At 48.0% G+C, this 19,856-nt stretch overlaps 1 protein-coding gene across 1 annotated transcript; it reads right to left on the minus strand.

The window, feature by feature from the left end:
- Positions 1–2,365: 2,365 nt before the first annotated feature.
- Positions 2,366–12,446, minus strand: LOC103291030 (probable inactive 1-aminocyclopropane-1-carboxylate synthase-like protein 2). The gene is made up of 14 exons (XM_028153592.2): positions 11,931–12,446; positions 10,409–10,468; positions 9,926–9,996; positions 9,519–9,588; positions 9,204–9,270; positions 8,153–8,250; positions 7,820–7,897; positions 7,388–7,488; positions 6,331–6,420; positions 5,940–5,985; positions 5,714–5,855; positions 3,507–3,649; positions 3,267–3,420; positions 2,366–2,529 (listed from the first exon to the last, which is right to left on the minus strand). The coding sequence occupies exons 1-14, from the start codon at positions 12,444–12,446 to the stop codon at positions 2,366–2,368; spliced, it is 1,800 nt and encodes a 599-aa protein (XP_028009393.2).
- Between the last annotated feature and the right edge of the window lie 7,410 nt (positions 12,447–19,856).

Consider the following 19,856-nt stretch of genomic DNA (forward strand, 5'->3'; position numbering starts at 1 on the left):
CTCCGTGTTTTGTTCTGCAAAATAAGCCACTTCTCTCTGTACACGTCATAGCATTCTATTTAATCCAGCTCAGTTGTCTTATTGAATGGCTGTTTTGTGCCAGATCTCGGCCAGTGCTGGGATACAGTTATGAGCAAATCCAGCGGTGGACCTGTATGGTCAGTGGTTGGCAAACTGCGGCTCGCGAGCCGCATGCGGCTCTTTGGCCCCTTGAGTTTTTAGCAAAGGTCAGCTTAGGAGTGCCCTAATTAAGTTAATAACAATGTACCTACCTATATAGTTTAAGTTTTAAAAATTTTGGTTCTCAAATTTCAATCGTTGTCCTGTTGATATTTGGCTCTGTTGACTAATGAGTTTGCCGACCACTATGTATGATTGATTGGGAAGGCAGACACACACATGGGATAACTGTTAAGAAATGGACTGCTGAGTGCCCTGGAAGCAAACAGCAGGGAGATTTAATCCTACCCCCACAAACACACACCCCATAAACACAGTGGGGTGTTAGAGCAGAACAAACATTTTGATAGGGCCTTGAAGGTTAGAGTCAGTGTAGAACATGCATGAACAGTACAAATCTAATACCTCTGGAACTTACAGGTGTGGGAGAAAGGCCAGAGATACAAGCAGGGGTTAAGACATGAGTGTTAAATAAACCATGGTAAGGACTGTGGAATTCTCACTGAAGGCATCAGGAAAAATACATTACACTGACTGAGAGACTGAAGTCAATTCTGTAAGACTGAGAATAAAAATAAGAATGTCCCCTCTCACCACTTTTCAACATTGTACTGGGGGTTCTAGCAGTGGTCGGCAAACCGCGGCTCGCGAGCCACATGCAGCTCTTTGGCCCCTTGAGTGTGGCTCTTCCACAAAACACCACGTACAGTGCGATTGAAACTTCGTGTCCCATGCGCAGAAGTCGGTTTTCGGCCTGGGCGAGTCTATTTTGAAGAAGTGGTTCTAACGCCAAGCCACACTGAAGGGGCCAAAGAGCCGCACGTGGCTCACGAGCCACGGTTTGCCGACCACTGTTCTAGGCAATGCAATTGGAACGGAGAAATAAATACCAAAAAGGACAAAGGAAAATTATCTTTATTAGCAACATGATACATTTGTGTGCAAATTGTGTACATTGAAAATTCAAAGAAATCCCCCTTCCAAAAAAAAACAAACAAAACAAAACAAAAAAAAACCACAAAAAACAATGAGAGCTAATAAGTGAATTTAACAAGATCACAGTATTGTTGGGTGATGGTTCTTTCTGGGCTCTCACATTATTGCTTGTCTTGCAGGCAGGGGCCTTGACTGCCTTTGTTCTAGACTATGTTTTCCGAAGATATACATATGATATGTATATAGATGTGAATATGTGCACAGCAAACTGCCTTTGAGGATTGTATATCAGCTACCATTTCCGAGATCCCAAGATGCCAAGATGCCATGTACCTTCTTTTCTGATTCCAGGAGCTCCCTCATTCATCCAATGAATTCCTCTCTGTTTCTTAGCCATCGTTGATTTCTTAAAAAAGCATGTGTAGAGAAAAATAAAAAAAAAACCTGGAAGAATCATTTGTTCTTATGCTTTTTGATTAAAAAAAACAAAACAAAATCAGGAGATTGTCATCAAAAAATAACAACCACCAAACCTGGACCCAAAAGAGAGGATGATCACAAACTCAAGTGACTGACCAAAGCCATCCGTTGGCGCCGAAAGCTCCTTCCTCCTCTCTAAAATGAAGGCAGTCGCTGCTCTGTCTAATTCAGTGCAGAGCTATTGCCTCTAGTGTCCCTTCAGTGTTCTGACCGAAGCCCAATAAGCAAAGGCTTTGCAGAGACACTCCTGGCTGGTGTTATTTGAACCGCTGAAGAGACCAGAGAGAGACATGGAAGACCCCAGGCTTGGCACCAGAGATTCCTTTTAAAAGCTTTTTGAAAAGGCAAGAAGGGAAAGAGCTTGTATTTGGAAGCAGGAACATCTGCAATTATATCGCCACCCTGCCATTTGGCAACTCGTGTGGAAGGGGGCTGTGATTTCATTAGGGTTCTCTGGGACACTGCATCCCCGGCCCTAGAAAACCTTCTCCAGCTCTATTCTTCATGTAGAACCTGCCTTGGAATTTAAAAATAAAAAGGACAAAAAAATTAATAGTTCCTAAAGGTGATTATGAAGAGTGAGGAAGAAATAAAATGGGCCTGGAATTTAAGAGAATATGGACTTTATTAGGTTTCAAATACAAAAATAAACCCAATTAAATAGGGAGGCAAAAAAACTCCCTTTGTTACTCTAGGATTTCCAACCCCAACCCGTAAAAACATTTTGCTCACACACAATGGCTAGCAAAGAGTAAAAAGAAGCAAGTTCTCAAAAATAAAAGGGATCCAAGTTTTCTAAGGAGTAGCCGCTGGAGGATGAGCTGGCGGCCTGGTGGACGGGGGAGGACACAATTTCCGCCATTGCATCCGCCAGTTGTACCTCTACCCAATCCTGCTTAACGTTGGCTAGCACCTCAGAGAACCGCTCCATGGCTACAGGATCCAAATGGAGATAGAGAGAAATAGAATTAGTGGGTTTTCAGGTGGGCCCCAGAAATCCCCATGTCATGGTAGACCATCACGGAGCCACTCTTCAAGGATGTTGAACTTCAGCCTACCCTTCTTTGGGATGCATTTCCAAGTCTACCCACCATATCCCTGATAGCTCATTTTTAGCTTCAATGTCACAGCATGTGCCTACAAGACACTTTGTCTCATATAAAATCCTATAACCTGGTGATAGACTTGGACTCATCAACGTTTCTATTGCCTCTAGTGTCCCTTCCCTCCGTCTATTCTCCTCAGTAGCTCAAATATTTTATGAAAAAATGATTTTTCTTCACTGCTCTATTCCAAGCAGGCAGAACAGTGTCCAGCATGTGGTGAAATGCAACAGATCATTGTTAACTGAATGCCATGTGCTCATAACCTTCAGAGGAGAACCTCACTGTATAAAGTAACATCAGGGACATCCATGAGCATCTCTGCCTGTCTATATCACCTGCTAACTCCAGCCCCACAGGGCAGAGGACCACTTCTGATTAGTGCCCTGCTCAATGGCAGGTCATGCAATCCCAGTTTGCAAAGGAACTTAATCAAAATATGGAAGTACAAACCATCTATGGTATAGATGAGCTGAAGCTATAGCTACTAAAGGCCAATAAGGGAAGACTCAACTATTGGACTACAGGAGTGGAAGACACCAGGATTGGGTTGTCAGCACCACTCACCGACTTCCAGGCGCTGGGGCTTTTCCGTAAAGGTGAGGCGGAACCAGCCAGGCTCCTTACACTTGTAGGCCTTGCCAGGGGCCAATAGGAGCTTGCTGTCCAGGAAGCGGCGATAAAGGAGCTGCTCTGCCTCAAATGTGCATGGGTCCAGGTACTAGGGAAGGCAGAGGGACAGAGCTGAGCCCAAGACCTATCAGGCAGGTCTGCCCAAGGACACCTGTCCTCACTCCCAGAGCTCACCTCTTTCAAGTTGACCCAGATATAGAGGCCAGAGCCACGATTGAGAAAAGGGACCTTCATTGTCTTCAAGTTGTTGGTGATGTATCTGTAAGCCTCCTGCATCCGGGAGCGATTAGTGGGCAGGTACACGTTGTCAATCCATTCTGGATGGTGATAGGGGAGAATGCTGTCACAGGTCCTCTGGCACAGAACTGCCAAGAATTCTTTGCCACATGCTCCCTACCTGGACTTCCTGGCAGCTATTTCTGTCCAAGACTGCCTCTGTACTATATTTGAGCTGATGGCATTCATATTCAAAACTCGCCTCCTACCTACCTACCTACAGCTCTGGCAAAGACACTGGGCTTCTCAGTAAACCTGTAGAAGTGTTCTGTTTGAGTTTACAGCTCTGACACAAAGAGTTAGGGCATCCCCTGTAATGGGTTGATGCTGCTGATGTCAAATGAGCAGGAAGCAAGAACTCACAGCTCCCCCTACTTCAGTGATGGGCAACCTTTTGAGCTTGGTGTGTCAAACTTCGCCAGAAAACTGAGCATAACTCAGGTAGTGTGTCACTTTGAGGAAAAAACATTATTTCGCAAATTTTTCATCCTCAGGAGCAGCAAATGTTTCATCCTCGGCATGCGGCCTCCTCAGCTGCCGCGTGTCATCAGAAATGGCTACGCGTGTCAGTGCTGACACGCATGTCATAGGTTCGCCATCACTGCCCTACTTCCTGCCTTACAACCTCACACAGTGGGCTTTGAGGTATTTGGTGATGATCTTAGCCCAGTTGTTCTCAGCATTGGCAGCACATAGAACCACCAGGGGAGCCTGTGAAAATCCTCATGGCCAGGTTATATCTCCAGATCACCTAAGTCAGAATCTTTGGGGTGGAGCCCACACATTGGCATTTAAGCTCCCCATGTAATTCCCATGTGCTTCCCAAATTGATAGCCATGTTCACGGGGCTGTGAACCAGGTTTCTGCCAAATATCAAAGGGCCTGGCACCACGTAGGGAAATAGGTCTTTGGATTTCTCCTATCTACCCTTTTACTCACCCAAAGATGAAAGTAAAGTTGTTTTCTCAATGAGATTATTTGGTTACTTTCATTTATTTAATTACTAGAGGCCTGGTGCATGAAATTTGTATACAGAGGGGGGAGTCCCTCAGCCCGGCCTGCACCCTCTTGTAATCTGGGACCACCAGCACCTAACTGCTCACCTGCCTGCCTTCCTGACCATCCCTAACCTCTCTGCCTGCCTGCCTGATTGCCCCTAACCCTTCTGCCTGCCTACCTGATCACCCCAAACCAGGCGCCTCCCTGCCTGATCATCCCTAATGGCTCTCCTGCCTTCCTGATCACCCCTAACTGCTCGCCTGCCTGCCTGCCTGATCACCTCTAACCACCTCTACTTGCCTGCCTGATCACCTCTAACCACTCTGCCTGCCTGCCTAATGCCCCTAACTGCTCACTCACCTGCCTGCCTGATTATCCCTAACTGTCTCTGCCTCGGCTCCCACCACTGTGGCTTCATCTGGAAGGTCGTTCGGCTGTCCGGTCTAATTAGCATATTATGCTTTTATTGTTATGGATATCCCAGCTTTTAATTTAAATCTGTTAGACTGGCATCTGTTCTACTAGAGGGAATTAAAGGAAGGGGCCCTTCTCTATGTTTGGGCCATGGCACTAAAGGGGGAAGTTCTCCCTGAAGCCAGCATTCATGTCAGATCCAAGGGGCAGAAGAACCAACGGCCATAGATGTAGCCACAGCAACTTGCCCAATGGCAGCGCTCCTTTGGCCACCTTGGAAGATGAAGTTAAGTCATAGATGAGGAATCAGGGCGCTTGTTTCTTTGTAACCTTTGCCTGAGCAAGCAGAATATTGGAAAGGGAAAAGAGGCCTTGACATAAGGACAGATTTCTGAAGTCCCCCCTGAGGTCTGCATATAATTGCCTATCCCTTTTCCAGGCGGAGCACGAGCTACCAGACAGCCAGAAATTAAAGCCCATCCTGGCTTTTAGAGCAGCAACTCCCGCTTCTGTCTACACCCTAGTCCCCCTCTGAGCTGCATCCTGCCTTCCTTCAAACTTCCTGTCCTCCACCATGACACCTGAGACAGCGAACAGGATGTCAGGGGACTGAAGGCATGTCAGAGGCCCAAGCAGACCCAGGAATCCCCCCATGGCCCTGATCACCGAGATGTCTGGATGGAGCTCAGTACCTCTGTCCTGGAGCAGCCGACACAGCTTGTGCTGGGTGATGCCAGAGATACTGTGGAGGAAGCCAAAAGTACCTACGGCAGAGGCCACCTCCTTGTTGTGGGTATACAGAGTGCCAAAACGAAAGCCAGAAATCCCAAAACTCTAGAAAAGAGAGTAAGGGAGTGAATACCTTATGTTCTTGGTTCCCATCCCTTCCCAACCCAAGAATAGGCTATTGGGACTCACCTTACTGGTGCCCCAGATCACATGGGTCCTGTTGGGGTCAGGCAAGCTGGAGAGGAGAGAGTACAATCAAGGTTATAGAGAAATATTTGAGTGATGAAGACTTAAGGTCTGTGTGTGGGAATGGGGAACTGGATTTGAGGTCCTCTGCCCAGACCTTTTGTAGAGGTTTATCTTTATTTTAGATGGAGGTATTTCTTCCTTGCCCTCAAATATCTCATATACAACATGGTATTTAGATCAAAGGTACTTAGGAGGAAAGATCATACTTTGTTTATTTTCACATTTAACTCAATTCCTAAAACTTAGCCAGGTAAATTTATGACACATGAAATCACTGTGCAAAAGCAGGAAGGTAATGTTCTTATTCCTACTTCAGCTGAGACCAACTCACCTTTCCATGCCCAGAACACTGTGGAATGGGATGGATGCACGAAACACAGACAGCATGTAAATCTCATCAATGATCACATGTAGGTTGTGCCTGCAAGTTAGGCAGAAAAGGGAAAACAACATCAAGGTTCTCTCTCTCATCTTAACTCACTTTCCTTTATAGTCAATTCTGGATACAGATCAGATTCTCCTACTGCCCCAGCAGCCCGTCCACCAAACATCATGAAGGCAGGGGGGCTGGTACACCCAAAAGGACCTTACACATGGCTACGGAAGGCATAGAACCCAAAAGATACACATGAGAAAATCTTACTGAACCTTTCAATCCTCAAGCAGAGACAACTTTGTGGTGTTAAGTGGGTTAAGACTTATACACACATTGCTTATTTTCCCATTGGCCCTCTGAGGCAGTACTATGATCTTCATTTCACAGACGAGGAAACTAGTTTCTGAGACAAAGTTAATACCCTCTATCAGCAGGTTTTGAAGCAGGGACTTGAACCCAATTCTGTCAAATTCTAGCCCAGGACTTGCAATGTTCTTCCTTTTGTCCCCATGCTTCCCGTTAATTGGTCTGGTTAGTTATGAGGCTTAGAATAGAAGACTATCAACTCCTAACAGGGCTGTTTCTGGACTCCAGACATGTCAGATATGAACATGTTCTTAGGAATGGGACATAAAGTTCTATGAGGATAAGTCTTCATCTTCACCCCACATCGTCCAACAGTCTCTCTTCCCTGGCACCTCAGGCCAAGTAGTTTGGAAGTAGAGGCTGGAAAAGTGCTCTTGCTACAAAAAGTGGATGAGTAACAAAACTATTGTATGATTGTTACATAGGTGTTTGCACATGGAAAATACTAGAAAGAAATTGGGGGGGGAAAGTTTGGTGGAAGCTGTCGCATGTAGTTGCATTTTCCTTCATTCCCATTTTAGTTAGTTGTACAACACTTTGCAGAGTACAATAAGCAGTAAGCATAGTTGGAAAAAAGTATTTCTGGTTCCGACTTCTTGTCCATGACTGATGTCTATTTGTTTAATTTCAAAGGGTAAACTCCTACCTCTTGGCAAATTCCAGGTATTCCTTCAGTGAGTCCTGAGAGTAGATGTCTCCCAGGGGATTATTGGGGTTGGTGAGAACAAGACCTCTGACCTTTTTCCTCTGAAAGAACCAAACATAACCCAATGAACTCAAATCCTTCACATCTACTTCATATTCAGCCAATGTCAGGCAGGACACCCAATATATGTCACATAACCAAGGTCTACAGAGAATCCTGAAGCAACTACCATACTGCCCCAGAGCAGAGCAGGAAGTAGCACTGGGGACTGCCAGTGAGAAGGCTCAGGGCTCAGAGGGACATGTCCCTGGGACACTGTTTCTTCTGAAGAAGGAGCCCACACACTCTTGCTGAGGAACTTGGAGCAGAGTCTCAGCACCGAACCCCCTTCAGGGGCAGCAGTGCCCACCCCACCCATGGTCCTCTCCTTACCTTAGACTTAGCCTCAACCATGGCTTTCTCCAACTTGTCCACAGTCAGCTGGAATGGTTGGGTGTTGGCCTCAGTGATCTGGAACACAAACACTGCCTGAGGACCACCCATCTGAAAGCTTCTAAGCTTTGGTCTCTCATTCCCACAAACGTGAACAATCCTTGGCCTTCATACCTAGGGTACCAGTCCCCACATGCCGTCTGTGCTAATTTCTCCATCCTCATCCCATCATCACTTATATGGCAGGAAAGCTAGCCCCACCCATAATCCTTGGAATGCCCCAGAATATTTCATTGCCTGGGTGGGCTGAGCAGGAAAAGGGCCCATTCTGACCTTACTCTGCAGGTGGACATGAATCAGCTCAACTTTTGAATACAGGTCAGAAGTTAATGAGAAGCCGGAATAGAAGGGGGTGGGGATCAGAAAGGCATCTGGAAGCACAGGGAGACAAGGCTGTCAGTCCAGGGTCTCTTGGTCAGAACCACTACACCCACCTGTCCCTAGACCAGCAGCAACTCTACTGACAGGGTAGGTTACTTGGTCAATCCCTGCCACTTGGGAAATGCTTTGGGGCTCAGGCTCTGTAAAAGGTAGCCATTCTTATAAACAATATTTGGGGAACAAAACTCAAGTGTCCTTGCCTTGGGGCTACACAATAGAAGGAGACAAAGGAAGAACAGTGCTCTGCATGGCTCAGAAACCAAGGTGCAAATCAAGCCTACCTTGCTAGCATGGTGGGCACTAAACAAATTCCAGTCAGCTCCAGGGCAAACACCAGAGGCCGAGGCCCCTGCACAAGGAGGGCTCTTTCTCTCCACATAACTCATGTTATCTACATTTGGTGGTTTCAAGTGTGCTTCTCTTCCCATCAATTGGCCTTATTGATGAACTAACCAAGGACCCACTGATTTGAATGAAACTGGCCACCTTGGAAACTCCCTTTCATGCAGCCAAAGCTCATTAAAGTCTGAGACTCCTGTTTGGACATTGTTAAGAGGGACATTGAAAACAGATCTCTCAGCCTTATTTGATCTAGAACTCATTAGACATTGTTTTTGAGGAGGAGAAGGTGATAGAAATTCTATACAGTTTGAATCAGTTTACCAGGGCTCTCTGTATTGGAGTTGAGCCCCAAATCCCAGCTAATAATATACTGGGTTGGTTCTCACCATCACCATTAACAAGGGCATACCTCCTTAAGGACTCTTTCATGATTTCCTTCCTCATAAAGTGAGGATGCAAATCCCTCACTCCTATAGAAATAGTAGGAAAATATAACCAGTGTAGGAGAGTCGCAGCGTTTTAGGGGAAGGGACTTCTTCTCTGAGGCCCCGTGCCTGTGTGCTGCTATTTCTCTGAGGGAAATCAGAGCTCATCAACTTACCACCTGGATCACACAGCACCATGGTCAAGGTCAAGAAGACAGAGAGGCAGCTATTTAGAACAACCACCTGAAGAAGATGCACAAAAGGTAGAAGTAAAAAAACCAATCTCCATGTATGATGGGCTAGTCCCTCTGTCTCCCTCCCGCTCGGTAGGGATAGGAACCAGGAGCCTCCAAAGTTGGAATCGATTGGCTTTCATTCTGTCTTGGCCCTGAAGGCCTCTGCTGGTTCTCCCTGGACCCTTTAGAAAATGCAGAGCCCTCAAGAATACATCTCTCCACTAGGACAGCAGTGAGGCTGGGAAACTGACTCACATTTTCTGGATCAAGCCGCTCAGGTGCCTTGCAGTAGTAGGTCAGGAACCGGGCTACTTCTTCCCTCAGGCTGTAGACAGACCCAGAGAGATCTTGTGGTTTCAGGCCCAGGAGCCCTTTCATATTCAGTATCTAGACTTTAGTCTTTATCCAAAGAGCAAGGCGCCCAATCTCATGTTTTAGGGTTACTGACTGAGATTATCGATTCCTGAGGTGATAATTAGTGTGAGATCTTGGGCTATTTTTATTATACCAGGCTGCTTCCTAAAGTTGTGTTCTAGACATTTTCTAGAGGTTTCACTGAAAGAAACAGAGGTAGCCAACCAAGAATCTGATACTTTGAATTCTGCCCTGCCTGAGAACTGGTGCCTGTGGACCAGGAGGCCATAGATCTGGAAGTTACTTACAATGCATGTCCTCTCCAATCAGGATATTGCAGAAGGTCATCATCAATGTAGTTCATGTCACTCCGACTCAACTGTTGACAAATGAAGCATGAGGACAGCCAGTCCAGGGAAGCGCCATAGTCTTCATCCTACTCCTAGGATGAAGGTGGGCATTTGCCCTACACCACAGGGCCTCCCAGAGGGCAATGGGCACACATGCTGCATGCTCCTGAATGTAGGAGGCCCTCGTCTTCTTACCAGATCACACAAATGGATAACTTACTGAGAACTGCTTAATTAACAACCTCCCCAACAACTTGGGCCAGTGGCTCCCTTGTCTACCAAAAATAAACCCATCCAAAGAATACCTCTGATGGTACGAGCTATCCTAGAAGCTGTTTCCCCACTCCCTTTCCCAATCGCCTAAGTCCCACTCCTATAGCTGCCACATGCTAGGGGCCTGGGACTGAATATGGGCCCCAGCAAGCCCAGAACTTGGCTTACCCTTTCAGTCAGCAGATCAATGCAGAGCTTGTTCTCACTGAGGCCAAGGTTAATGAAGCCCTGCAGATGGAAGGAATCTGAGATCAGTCCTCCTGCCCTGCCTAGATGAACCCTTTAAACATGTCAAAAAGCACTCTTCTCAGATGATTTCCAAAGGGGAGAGCTCACTGTCCCATGAGGCAATTCAATCCACGTTTACATGTTTGAAAGTTTCCCACAGCCCCATAATCTACAGTTTGCAAATATCCCCCTTTAGAGCCATAGAGCTAAATAGTTGTATTACATGCCAGTGACCAGTCACTTGGTTCTTATTGATTAGAGTCAATAGGCTATCATTAGTTTAAGTGCTTCTTATTCATTGCCTTCATTCTTACAACTCCTAAGAAAAGGGTTCTGTGATGATTCCTGCTTTAAAGGGAGGAAACTTTCTCAGGGAAAGAAACCAGAGAGAAAGAGGGGAACCCTTCACCTTTCTTAGGCAAGTCACTCTATGTGTACCCATTCCCTTATCTATAAGGATCAATACCATCTACTTTATAGGGCCAGGAAGAGTAAGCAAGAGAGCACAGTACTTGGCACAGGACTCAGTAAATTGTAGTGACTTTAATCTCTAGTTTACCCTTTTCATATGACCTTGGTGATGGGCAGACTCTTACCTGCCTGCCCAGAGCCTAGATCCATTAGTACCACATACCATCTCTTGTTATTCCCACTTCCATGTGCAGGCCTTTCAAGTTATTAGAGGAGCTATAGTTCCTCAGAGTCCAAGGATGTACCTGACTCATTTGGCCCCCAGAAAAGCAAATGGTCATTAAGCACATGTCACTCAGCTAGAAGCAGAGAGATGATATACTTGTTCTGTCCCCCACCCTCTGGCTGGAGAGCTGTTGTGAACATCCCTTGCTGGAAGCCTTTCATTGACTCCCTGTCACCCTTGGGATAATATCCTACCCCTGTCCACACTTGTCACAGCCCTCATTGTCCCTACTCTATCCACATGGGCCTCCTTTTCCATTCACTCCAAGCCCTTCCCACCTAAAGCTTCACACATGCTGTTGCTCCCATCTTTCCCTCCCTCCCCCCTGCCCAGAAGACTCCACAACCCACTATCTCTGGCTGATTCAGTCTTTAAGACAGCTTTCCAGAGGACCCAAACCTGGTATCCCCTTAGTGCTCGTTGAAATGTCATTAATCTTTGTATCCTCGTGGCTGATGACTATCATTTCTAGACTGGGTCCCATGAGAACAAGTCAACTTCTACTGTGACCATAGTGACTCCTAGAAGGTAAGAGCGGGGATTAGGGCCAGCAGAGGGGAAGAAGGGAACCCAGTCTCAGCCCTTCACCTTTCTTGGGCATGTCATTCTATTTTGTGCCCATCCTCTTATCCATAAAGAGAGAATGCCACCTACTTCATAAGGCCGGGAAGAGTAAGCGAGAGAGCACAGTACTTGGTACAGGACTCCGTAAATCCTAGTGACTGGGCCTCTCTAGTGTGCCCTTCCCACCACTCACATCCTCACCAAGGTGTTCTTGTCCTCATGGTATTTGTCTCCTTGGTAGGCTATGAAGTCCTGGAAGTTGGACTGGTATAAGGCAGAGACGTCAATCCCACGGTTGGAAAGGTCACAGCTGATAAATGCAGTTTTCAAATCACTTAGTTGGTGACTTAGCTGGTCAGGCTCCCTGGATGACTGGGCCTGTTGCCCACCTCCAGCATCACCCCTTGAGTCTTGGGATAGTTGAGGCAGTTGGAGCTCCAGGCTACTTGAGGCTCCGGAGTGTAAGAGTTTGACCACCTCACACATTAAATGGACAAGGATGGCTTCCTGATCCCTGATGTCCTGACTGTGCTGTTGCTTCTCCTGCTGCAGGTCCTCCTGCTGGTGCCTGCTCTCCAGCTGCAGGATGTACTCATTTACGATCTGCCGCAGGCGCATGATCAGCTCCATTACCTTGGGGTGGGGCTTCTGGGTTTTGAGGCCCTGGTCCTTCATCTGGCCACAGGGCTTGTGGAGGCTGTCTGATTGGTGACTCATAGTCTGGGTCTTGGTTGTGGTCTCAACAAGCTTTCCTGAACCTGCAGAGAAAGAGAGAGACTATGTACTGCAGCAGCATAGACTCCCCTTACCTTCAGGTGCAAGCCTGCACAGGGGAATTCTAGTATGTATTTAAAATAATATATTGTTCCAATACTATTTACACTGTGCTAGAGAAAAGGAAAAGAATCCACATTCTATATAATAAAAGGCTAATATGCAAATTGTCCCCTCAGGAGTTCGACCAACCAAGAGTTCTACTGCACACTATGATGTGCGCTGACCGCCAACAGGCTGCATAGAATGAAGGAAAGCCCTGGTCGGCAACTGGCAGCCAGGGGAAGGAACACCCCGCCCCGCCCTGATCACCTGCCAGGACTAGGGACCCTATGCATGCACGAATTTCTTGTAGTGGGCCTCTATTCCTATCTAATAAAGAGGGAATATGCTAATTGACCCTCACACCATCGCAAATATGGCAGCACCCACAGCCAATAAGGCGGGAATATGCTAATTGACTGTCACGCCTTCAAAGATGGTGGCGGCCAGTCCCCTCAACCCCATTGGGGTGGTAGGCATGCGGCAAGGCCAGGCTCACCCTGTGTGCCTGCCTCCGGAGTCCCCCAGTCTCCTCAACTCCGCAGCCACCCAGGGCCAGCCCGAGGTGCAGGCAAGCTTTGGATGGCAGATGCCCAGCCATCCAGGGCTGCCCGAAGCTCAGGTAATCAGGGCTGGTTGAGGCTTGTGCTGTCGGCAGTGGCAGCAGCAAAGGTGTGATGGGGCATTGCCTTCCCCTGATCGCCGGGTTGCCTCCTGCTCCTGAGGGCTCCCAGACTCTGAGAGTGGGCAGGCTGGGCTGAGGGACCCCCCCGTCCAGTGCATGAATTTTCATGCACCAGGCCTCTAGTTTTATAATAAAAAATAGTGACATCACATTTAATGAAGTTTAAATGAAGAACTATGAATGAATCTCACATGTGATTACATTATCAATACTTAAAAGCTGAATAACACTTAAATCCAACAGCATCATAAGATAACCTTGTGGGGTTAAATGAGAATGAAAGGGTAGTTCAATTCTACATTTATATTAACTTCATTAATAAAGCGTAAAAGATAAAAATCACTTCTCCTGTAGATGCTAAAAAGACATTTGACAAAAGTAGACAACCATTCTTAACTTAGTAAACTTATTGAGATGAATGGATACCTCTTTAACATAAATCAGTCTCAGCCAAGAACATTAGGCAAGGAAATACCGTATTTTCTGGCGTATAAGATGACTTTTTAACCCAGGAAAATCTTCTCAAAAGTGGGGGGTCTTATATGCCAGAAAATACGGTACCTGTATTTCCTCCCCCCCCCCCCCCCCCCCCCCCCCAAGCAGCTGTCCCAGTGCTGGAGCTGAGAGTGAGTACCATATTTTCTGGCATATAAGACCCCCGACTTTTGAGAAGATTTTCCTGGGTTAAAAAGTTGTCTTATATGCCAGAAAATATGGTAAATCAGGGTTAGAAATTGGGGATTTGGGTATTTTCTACAGATTGTTACTGTCTTCTTGGAAGACAGACTTAACAGATGATTTACAAGATAATTTGGTATAGTTATAGAATAGGGGCCCACCTCATGTTTCTGCAAATACAGTTTTATTGTAACATAGCTACACCTATGTGGCACATATATGCCAGGCAGAGTTTGATAGTAAATGCTAGATCCCCATTTTCAATCTGGACCATTTACCTAATTAGTGAGCCTAACAACTGCTCAGAAGCCCCATCTACATACAGCTTTGTTTTCATTTAATCCTAAATGCTGGGAGGTCAGAATTCTTCCTAATTTTCAGATAGAGCAACCTATATATATATATAAACCAAGCAACTGGAACGACGGAACAACCGGAATGACAGGTCACTATAACGTGCACTGTGGAGGCCAACCAGACCGATGAGGGCCCAATCGGCGCCCCCAACCTCCCACAGCCCCTCCCCCCCATCTGGCCTAGCCCCGATCACCCACCACAACCCTGTTCAGGGGCAGGGCCAGCTGGCTAACCTCCGGAGTCCCCTTCTTCCCCACCAGCCCTGCCTAATGGCCCCCATTAGGGCAGGCTGGCTGATCCCATCCATGCACAAATTTGTGCACTGGGCCTCTAGTTAAGGACATAATTTATAACAGTCCATTGAATTTAATGAGGTCACCCGATATATCCAGGATGAGAATGAATGGTTCAGGTTACTTTGGGGGACACAGAACACTCTGAAAACACAATATTATCAATGGCAGGCTCTGGTCTAAGGTCTTTGTACACGCACGTGATTGAATCCTCAACACAACTCTATGAGGAGAGCACCTCCATTAGCCTCACTTTACAGATGAGAAAACAGAGGCCCAAAAGCAGGAGGTAACACAAGTTTGGGACAGGAGAGCTTTAACACGAAGTCCACTACCCTCAGACCCCACCGCCCTCTTAAAAATACCTCCTCAAGGCCTCCTTCTAGAAGGATGCACATGACATTCACTCCTGGGGATGCATAAGCCCAATAAGTTCATCAGTTTCCAACCACACTGGCCAGAGAGGATCCAGGAAGCCCCAGGATGTGTCTGGTCCAAAGCCACCCTCTTTCTCCACATCCCACGGCTCTCCTAACCCTGCCACCAACACTTACGTGGGTCTCTATTTCCACTCATCTCTTCTTTGGTCCCAAATCCTTATGCCCAAAGAAATCAACCTTGACCAGCAGGGCTCAGGCACCGCTCCAGGGTCCTCCTCTCTCACTAAGCTTGATTCCCGTGTAGGGCCTGCAGCTCTGCTTTTAAGAAGTATGAGCTATTCAGGGCAACAATGAGATCCACCTTTTCCCTTTCTAGGGGATCTCCCCAGAAGCTCCCTATTACCTAAAATGGCCTTCCTTGGCCCCATTACAGAGAAAGGGTCTGCTATGCCCACACCTGAGGTCACCCCACCTTGGAGCTGTGGTTCTCAAACGTTGGTGGCATTGGCAACACCTGGAGAGCGAAGAAAACCATACAGGCAGTTGGAGGTAGGCTAGGGCCAGAGCCAGGGAGTATCTCAAGATCACCAGGTGCTTTGAATACCTACCATCCTTTGAGAACCACTGGGCCAAGTGAATCTCAATGAAATCACCAATGAGCTACTAACTTTCTGTGTCTCTGAAAAGACTGAGATTGAGAGCAATCTGAAATGGTGAGCCTAGGGCAGAGGGGCAACTTGACAAGGATCCCTGGAGTGATCTCCAAGGATCCCTGGGGTGATCTCCAAGAGGGTTGGTCCCCAATCCCCAGCCCTACCTGGCTCTGTGTCCTTGGCAAACCTCCCCAGCCTTGCAGGTCCTCAGTCTCTCCTTGTTAAAGCGGGGAGGGTGACATCCAGCTCACAGAGGGTGATGTGAAGGCTAAATGGGAGGACGTGCCAAAATGACAGGTAGAACTGCCCCATGACTGTGTCTGTGTCACCCTGGTCAGCTCCTGTCCTTCCTTCCCTGGAGATTAACAAACAGAAGCAAGACCCAAAGCAGCCTGTGGTCTGAAAATACCCAGCCTTGTGACTCTTCTCCAACTTCAGTGAGTGCTTGTTTAACATGCAGGTGCCGGGGCTCCACTCAGGGTCGGAGTCAGGAGGCCATCATTGGGCCCAGGAGTCTGCACTGTGAAACTGCCTCCAGTATAGAGCATGCTAGGTGGGCAGGGCTCAGGCCTCTGCTCTAGCTGGGCTGCAACGCCCATACTGCTCTGCTCCCAGACACCTGACTGGCTCACCCCATCTCCTCCTTCAAGTCTTTCCTCAAATCACCTTCTCCTCTGGCCACCCAGGTATTTCCACACGCTGCTCTACCTCCCACACAGCACTTCCCCCGGCTATTCTACCTTTCATTTGTTATAGCACTTTCTCCCTTCAAATGTACCGCAACTTTACTTTCCGTGTTCCAGTTTCTTTTCAGTTCCCCCTTCTAAACTCCATGAGAGCTAGGGTCTCAGATTGTTTTGTTTATTGCTTTTTCTCAAATGCAAACAACCATATTGGCTATTGGGGAGCCCAGTAACATTTACAAATGAACAAATGAATGAATGGACGCATGATACTGTAATGTGATTATCCGAGGTCTGGGTCCCATTCTGGACCACAGGTTTCTCAGCTTCTGCCATCGTTCCAAGGCACAGAGGGGGTTCTTGGTTAGGGTTTGTTAATGGTTATTGGTCACTAACCAATGAGTGACTAAAGACGGGAATGGATGAATCCATCAGTTTTTGGGTCCAGGTGAATGCTGACAGTGGAATGATTTGTCCAGAGGAAAACCCTCATGTTCCTCAACCTCCTGCATTTCCCACCACTCCCTCAGCTGATGCTCTCTCATAGCAGTGGGCCCCCCTCCCAGCACAGCGCTGTCCCATGGATTTGCCAAAAGGGGTCGCTGAATCCTAACTTTCCTTCCTGGCTCAGAAAACTCAGGGCAGCTACAGCTGAGGACTCAGAAGCCAGGGTGAGAGTGGAAGGGAAGGCCCAGAACTCCTCCTAGAGCCGCCAGTGTGTCTTCTGCAAGTATCATGTCCAATAAGGTACTGGGCACCTGGCTGGGCTCTGACCTTGGCACTCATACCTAACTAGATTGTAAAGGCCTCGCAGAGAGAGAACACCTGTTTGCTTGTACCTCTCTTTAGCCTTAAGGCCTGAGCATAAAGTAGGTGTCAAGGAGCTGTGTTTGGTTTTCTTGTTTGCATCTGACATGGGAAAACAGGTGACAGAAAAGGGACAGCATATTTAAATTAATGGAGTTGGATAAGTTCTGTGAAGAAAACCCATGCTGAGTAGGGGATTGAGACCAAGAGAGAAGGCTATGGAGATAGGGTAGTTAGAAAAAGACCTCCAGGAACGGAAGGAGCAAAGCATGTGGACCTCTGGGAAGAGTGTTCCAGGCAAAGCGCAGCAAGTGCAAAGGCCCTGAGGTGGCAGGAAATATTTGCTGTATTTGAGGAAAAGACCACACAAGGTGTGATGAACCTTGATAAGGACTTTGGCTTTTATCCTGAGCATGATGGGAAGACAGGCCTTGTGAGTGACTAACGGCCTTGTGGGGCTGGCTGGGGTTCACAAGCCGGTCAGGACGCCTCGGGCCACGGGAGAGATGTTTTTGGCTTGGGTTCACTTGTTATTGCTACAATAGATCCCCGCTGCTCCTAGGAAGCCCAAGGTCTTCATCTGAAGTCTGTGGAGCTGCAGGATAACATTCTCAACCAGGGACACCTGGGAAGCCCCACCCCCCACCAATGCCAAGTTTCACCTCTGCCCCACTGACGCAGGGGATGAGCATCACTCATTAAGAACCACTGTTTCAAGGGCCTGTGGATGGACTTCTCATCCCACCCCATATTTTATCTGCATGTACATTTGATATAAAAGGGATGAGAAGATCCATGGCTTTCATCAGACACCCCCAAAGATCCAGATTCACATTCTAAGGTAGCGGGGTTCTTCCAGGGAAAGCTCGGTTAGAACCTACCACCAGCGTTGCTCACTGCTCCCTTCACCCACCCCCCTCCCCAGTTCCTTTACTTTGGCTCCTCCATCTCTCTCCTCTGCCTGGATTTTTGATGGAGCATCTCCTTCCTTCCAGCACTTAGTCCGCTGCCAGACTTCAATAACCTCTTCAAATATGAGTAACCCGTTCTCCTTCCAGACCTGAGGCTCTGTTAAGTCAGTCTTTTCTGGGCTCTTTCTGTTTGCTTTCCCCAGGGTCTTCTTGCTTTTTCTGCCCCAGAGGAGTTGGTTCCAACCACCCCGTCCTCCCCTGCCCAGGACTCAGTATAGTGCTTAGGACTCGAAGAAAAGGTTTGGTTGTTGTTTTATTAAATACTAGAGGCCCACTGCATGGAATTTGTGCACAGGTAGAGTCCCTAGGCCTGGCAGGTGATCAGGGCCAATTGGGGCCTTCCTTCCCCTGGCTGCTGGCTGCCTGCCAGGGCCTTCCTTCATTCCGCACCGCCTCCTGGTGGTCAGCGCACATCATAGTGAGCGGTCAAATTCTCAGTTGTTCGAACTCCCGAAGGGACATTTTGCATATTAGCCTTTTATTATATAGGATATTTTTATTGATTTCAGAGAGGAAGGGAGAAAAAGAAACATCAATGATGGGAGAGAATCATCAATTGGCTGCCTCCTGGACCCCCCACAATGGGGATTGGGCCCACAACCTGGGCATGTGCCCTGACCTGGAATCAAATGTGATCTCCTGGTTCATAGGTTGACGCTTAACCACTGAGCAACACTGACTGGGCATGAAGAAAAGGCTTTTGTTTCATTTCCAGGGACACTATCTCTGCTTGTCACCCATACTTCAGAGCCCAGGAGCCCCTTCAGGACCCTTGTCCTGGGATAAAGGCCAGGCCACCTGGGCCTGGGTGTGCTGGGGAGAATGTATAGGAGACAGCAACAGAGGGTGCCTGGGGGGCCTGGCTCCCTGAGGACAGCACTGTCTGGCTTTGGCAGGCACTGAGCTCATCTGCTTCTTATCTGGACCTGATGGCTATGGTCCCGAGAAGTTTCTCTTTCTGGGTGGGGTGTGGGGTGTGGGGTGGGCAGTGTGCTCTGTATGGAGCTTCTGTCATGCACCTAGGGTTCAAGGCACAGTTTAAGGCCCATCTCAGCCACTTGCAAACCTTGTGGCTGTAAGTTATTAAGTATCTCTGGGATCAATGTCTCATGTGTGAAGAGACATGAGGGAACAGTTGAGAAGATTATGTGAAATATCGGATATAAATTTGATCCCCTTGTTCCAAATTCTTTCCAGGACCAGCCTCTGTCCCCTGGGTCCAGCATGGCATCTCCCTGAGCAGCTTCCTGCTTCCCTGGCTGCTCCCAGGACACCTCCCCCTCCCACACCAGCTCCTTAGGCCCAAGGAACCCATGGGCCCGGCTGAGCCACTTTGGAATGGGCTGCAGGGCAGGGCTCTTCCTGCTCGACCCCTTCCTTCTCTCTTCTTGGCCAGGGCCACAGCCTGCGGGCCCTTCCGCCTCCTCCCACTCCGGTCCGCTGTCCTTCACAGCTGTTTCCTCAAATAGGAGGAGGCTACTTCACCTAGAAGGGAGGAGCCTGACAGGCACAGGTGTGAGACATTTCAGTGTCTGCTTGTCCGAGGACATGAACTGCCAGTGAGAAAGCCGAGGTGCTAACGCAGGGAGCCCCTGCCTTGGTTTCTCTCCAACACCTTCACTCTCAGGAAAAGCAGGCATCTCCCGAGGTGGCCACCGCCCAGCCCTCAGAGTCCCCAAGGCCACAGTGAAGGAAGCTGCAAGGACAAGTAAACAAGGGGCAGGAGCCCCCACAGACACACTGGGGGAGCCAGGCAGACACCTGGCTCTTCAGGAGCCTCCAGACAGGACTGGGGTGGATGGGG

The sequence above is a fragment of the Eptesicus fuscus genome, chromosome 13, assembly GCF_027574615.1.
Source record: "Eptesicus fuscus isolate TK198812 chromosome 13, DD_ASM_mEF_20220401, whole genome shotgun sequence".
Lineage (NCBI taxonomy): Eukaryota > Metazoa > Chordata > Mammalia > Chiroptera > Vespertilionidae > Eptesicus > Eptesicus fuscus.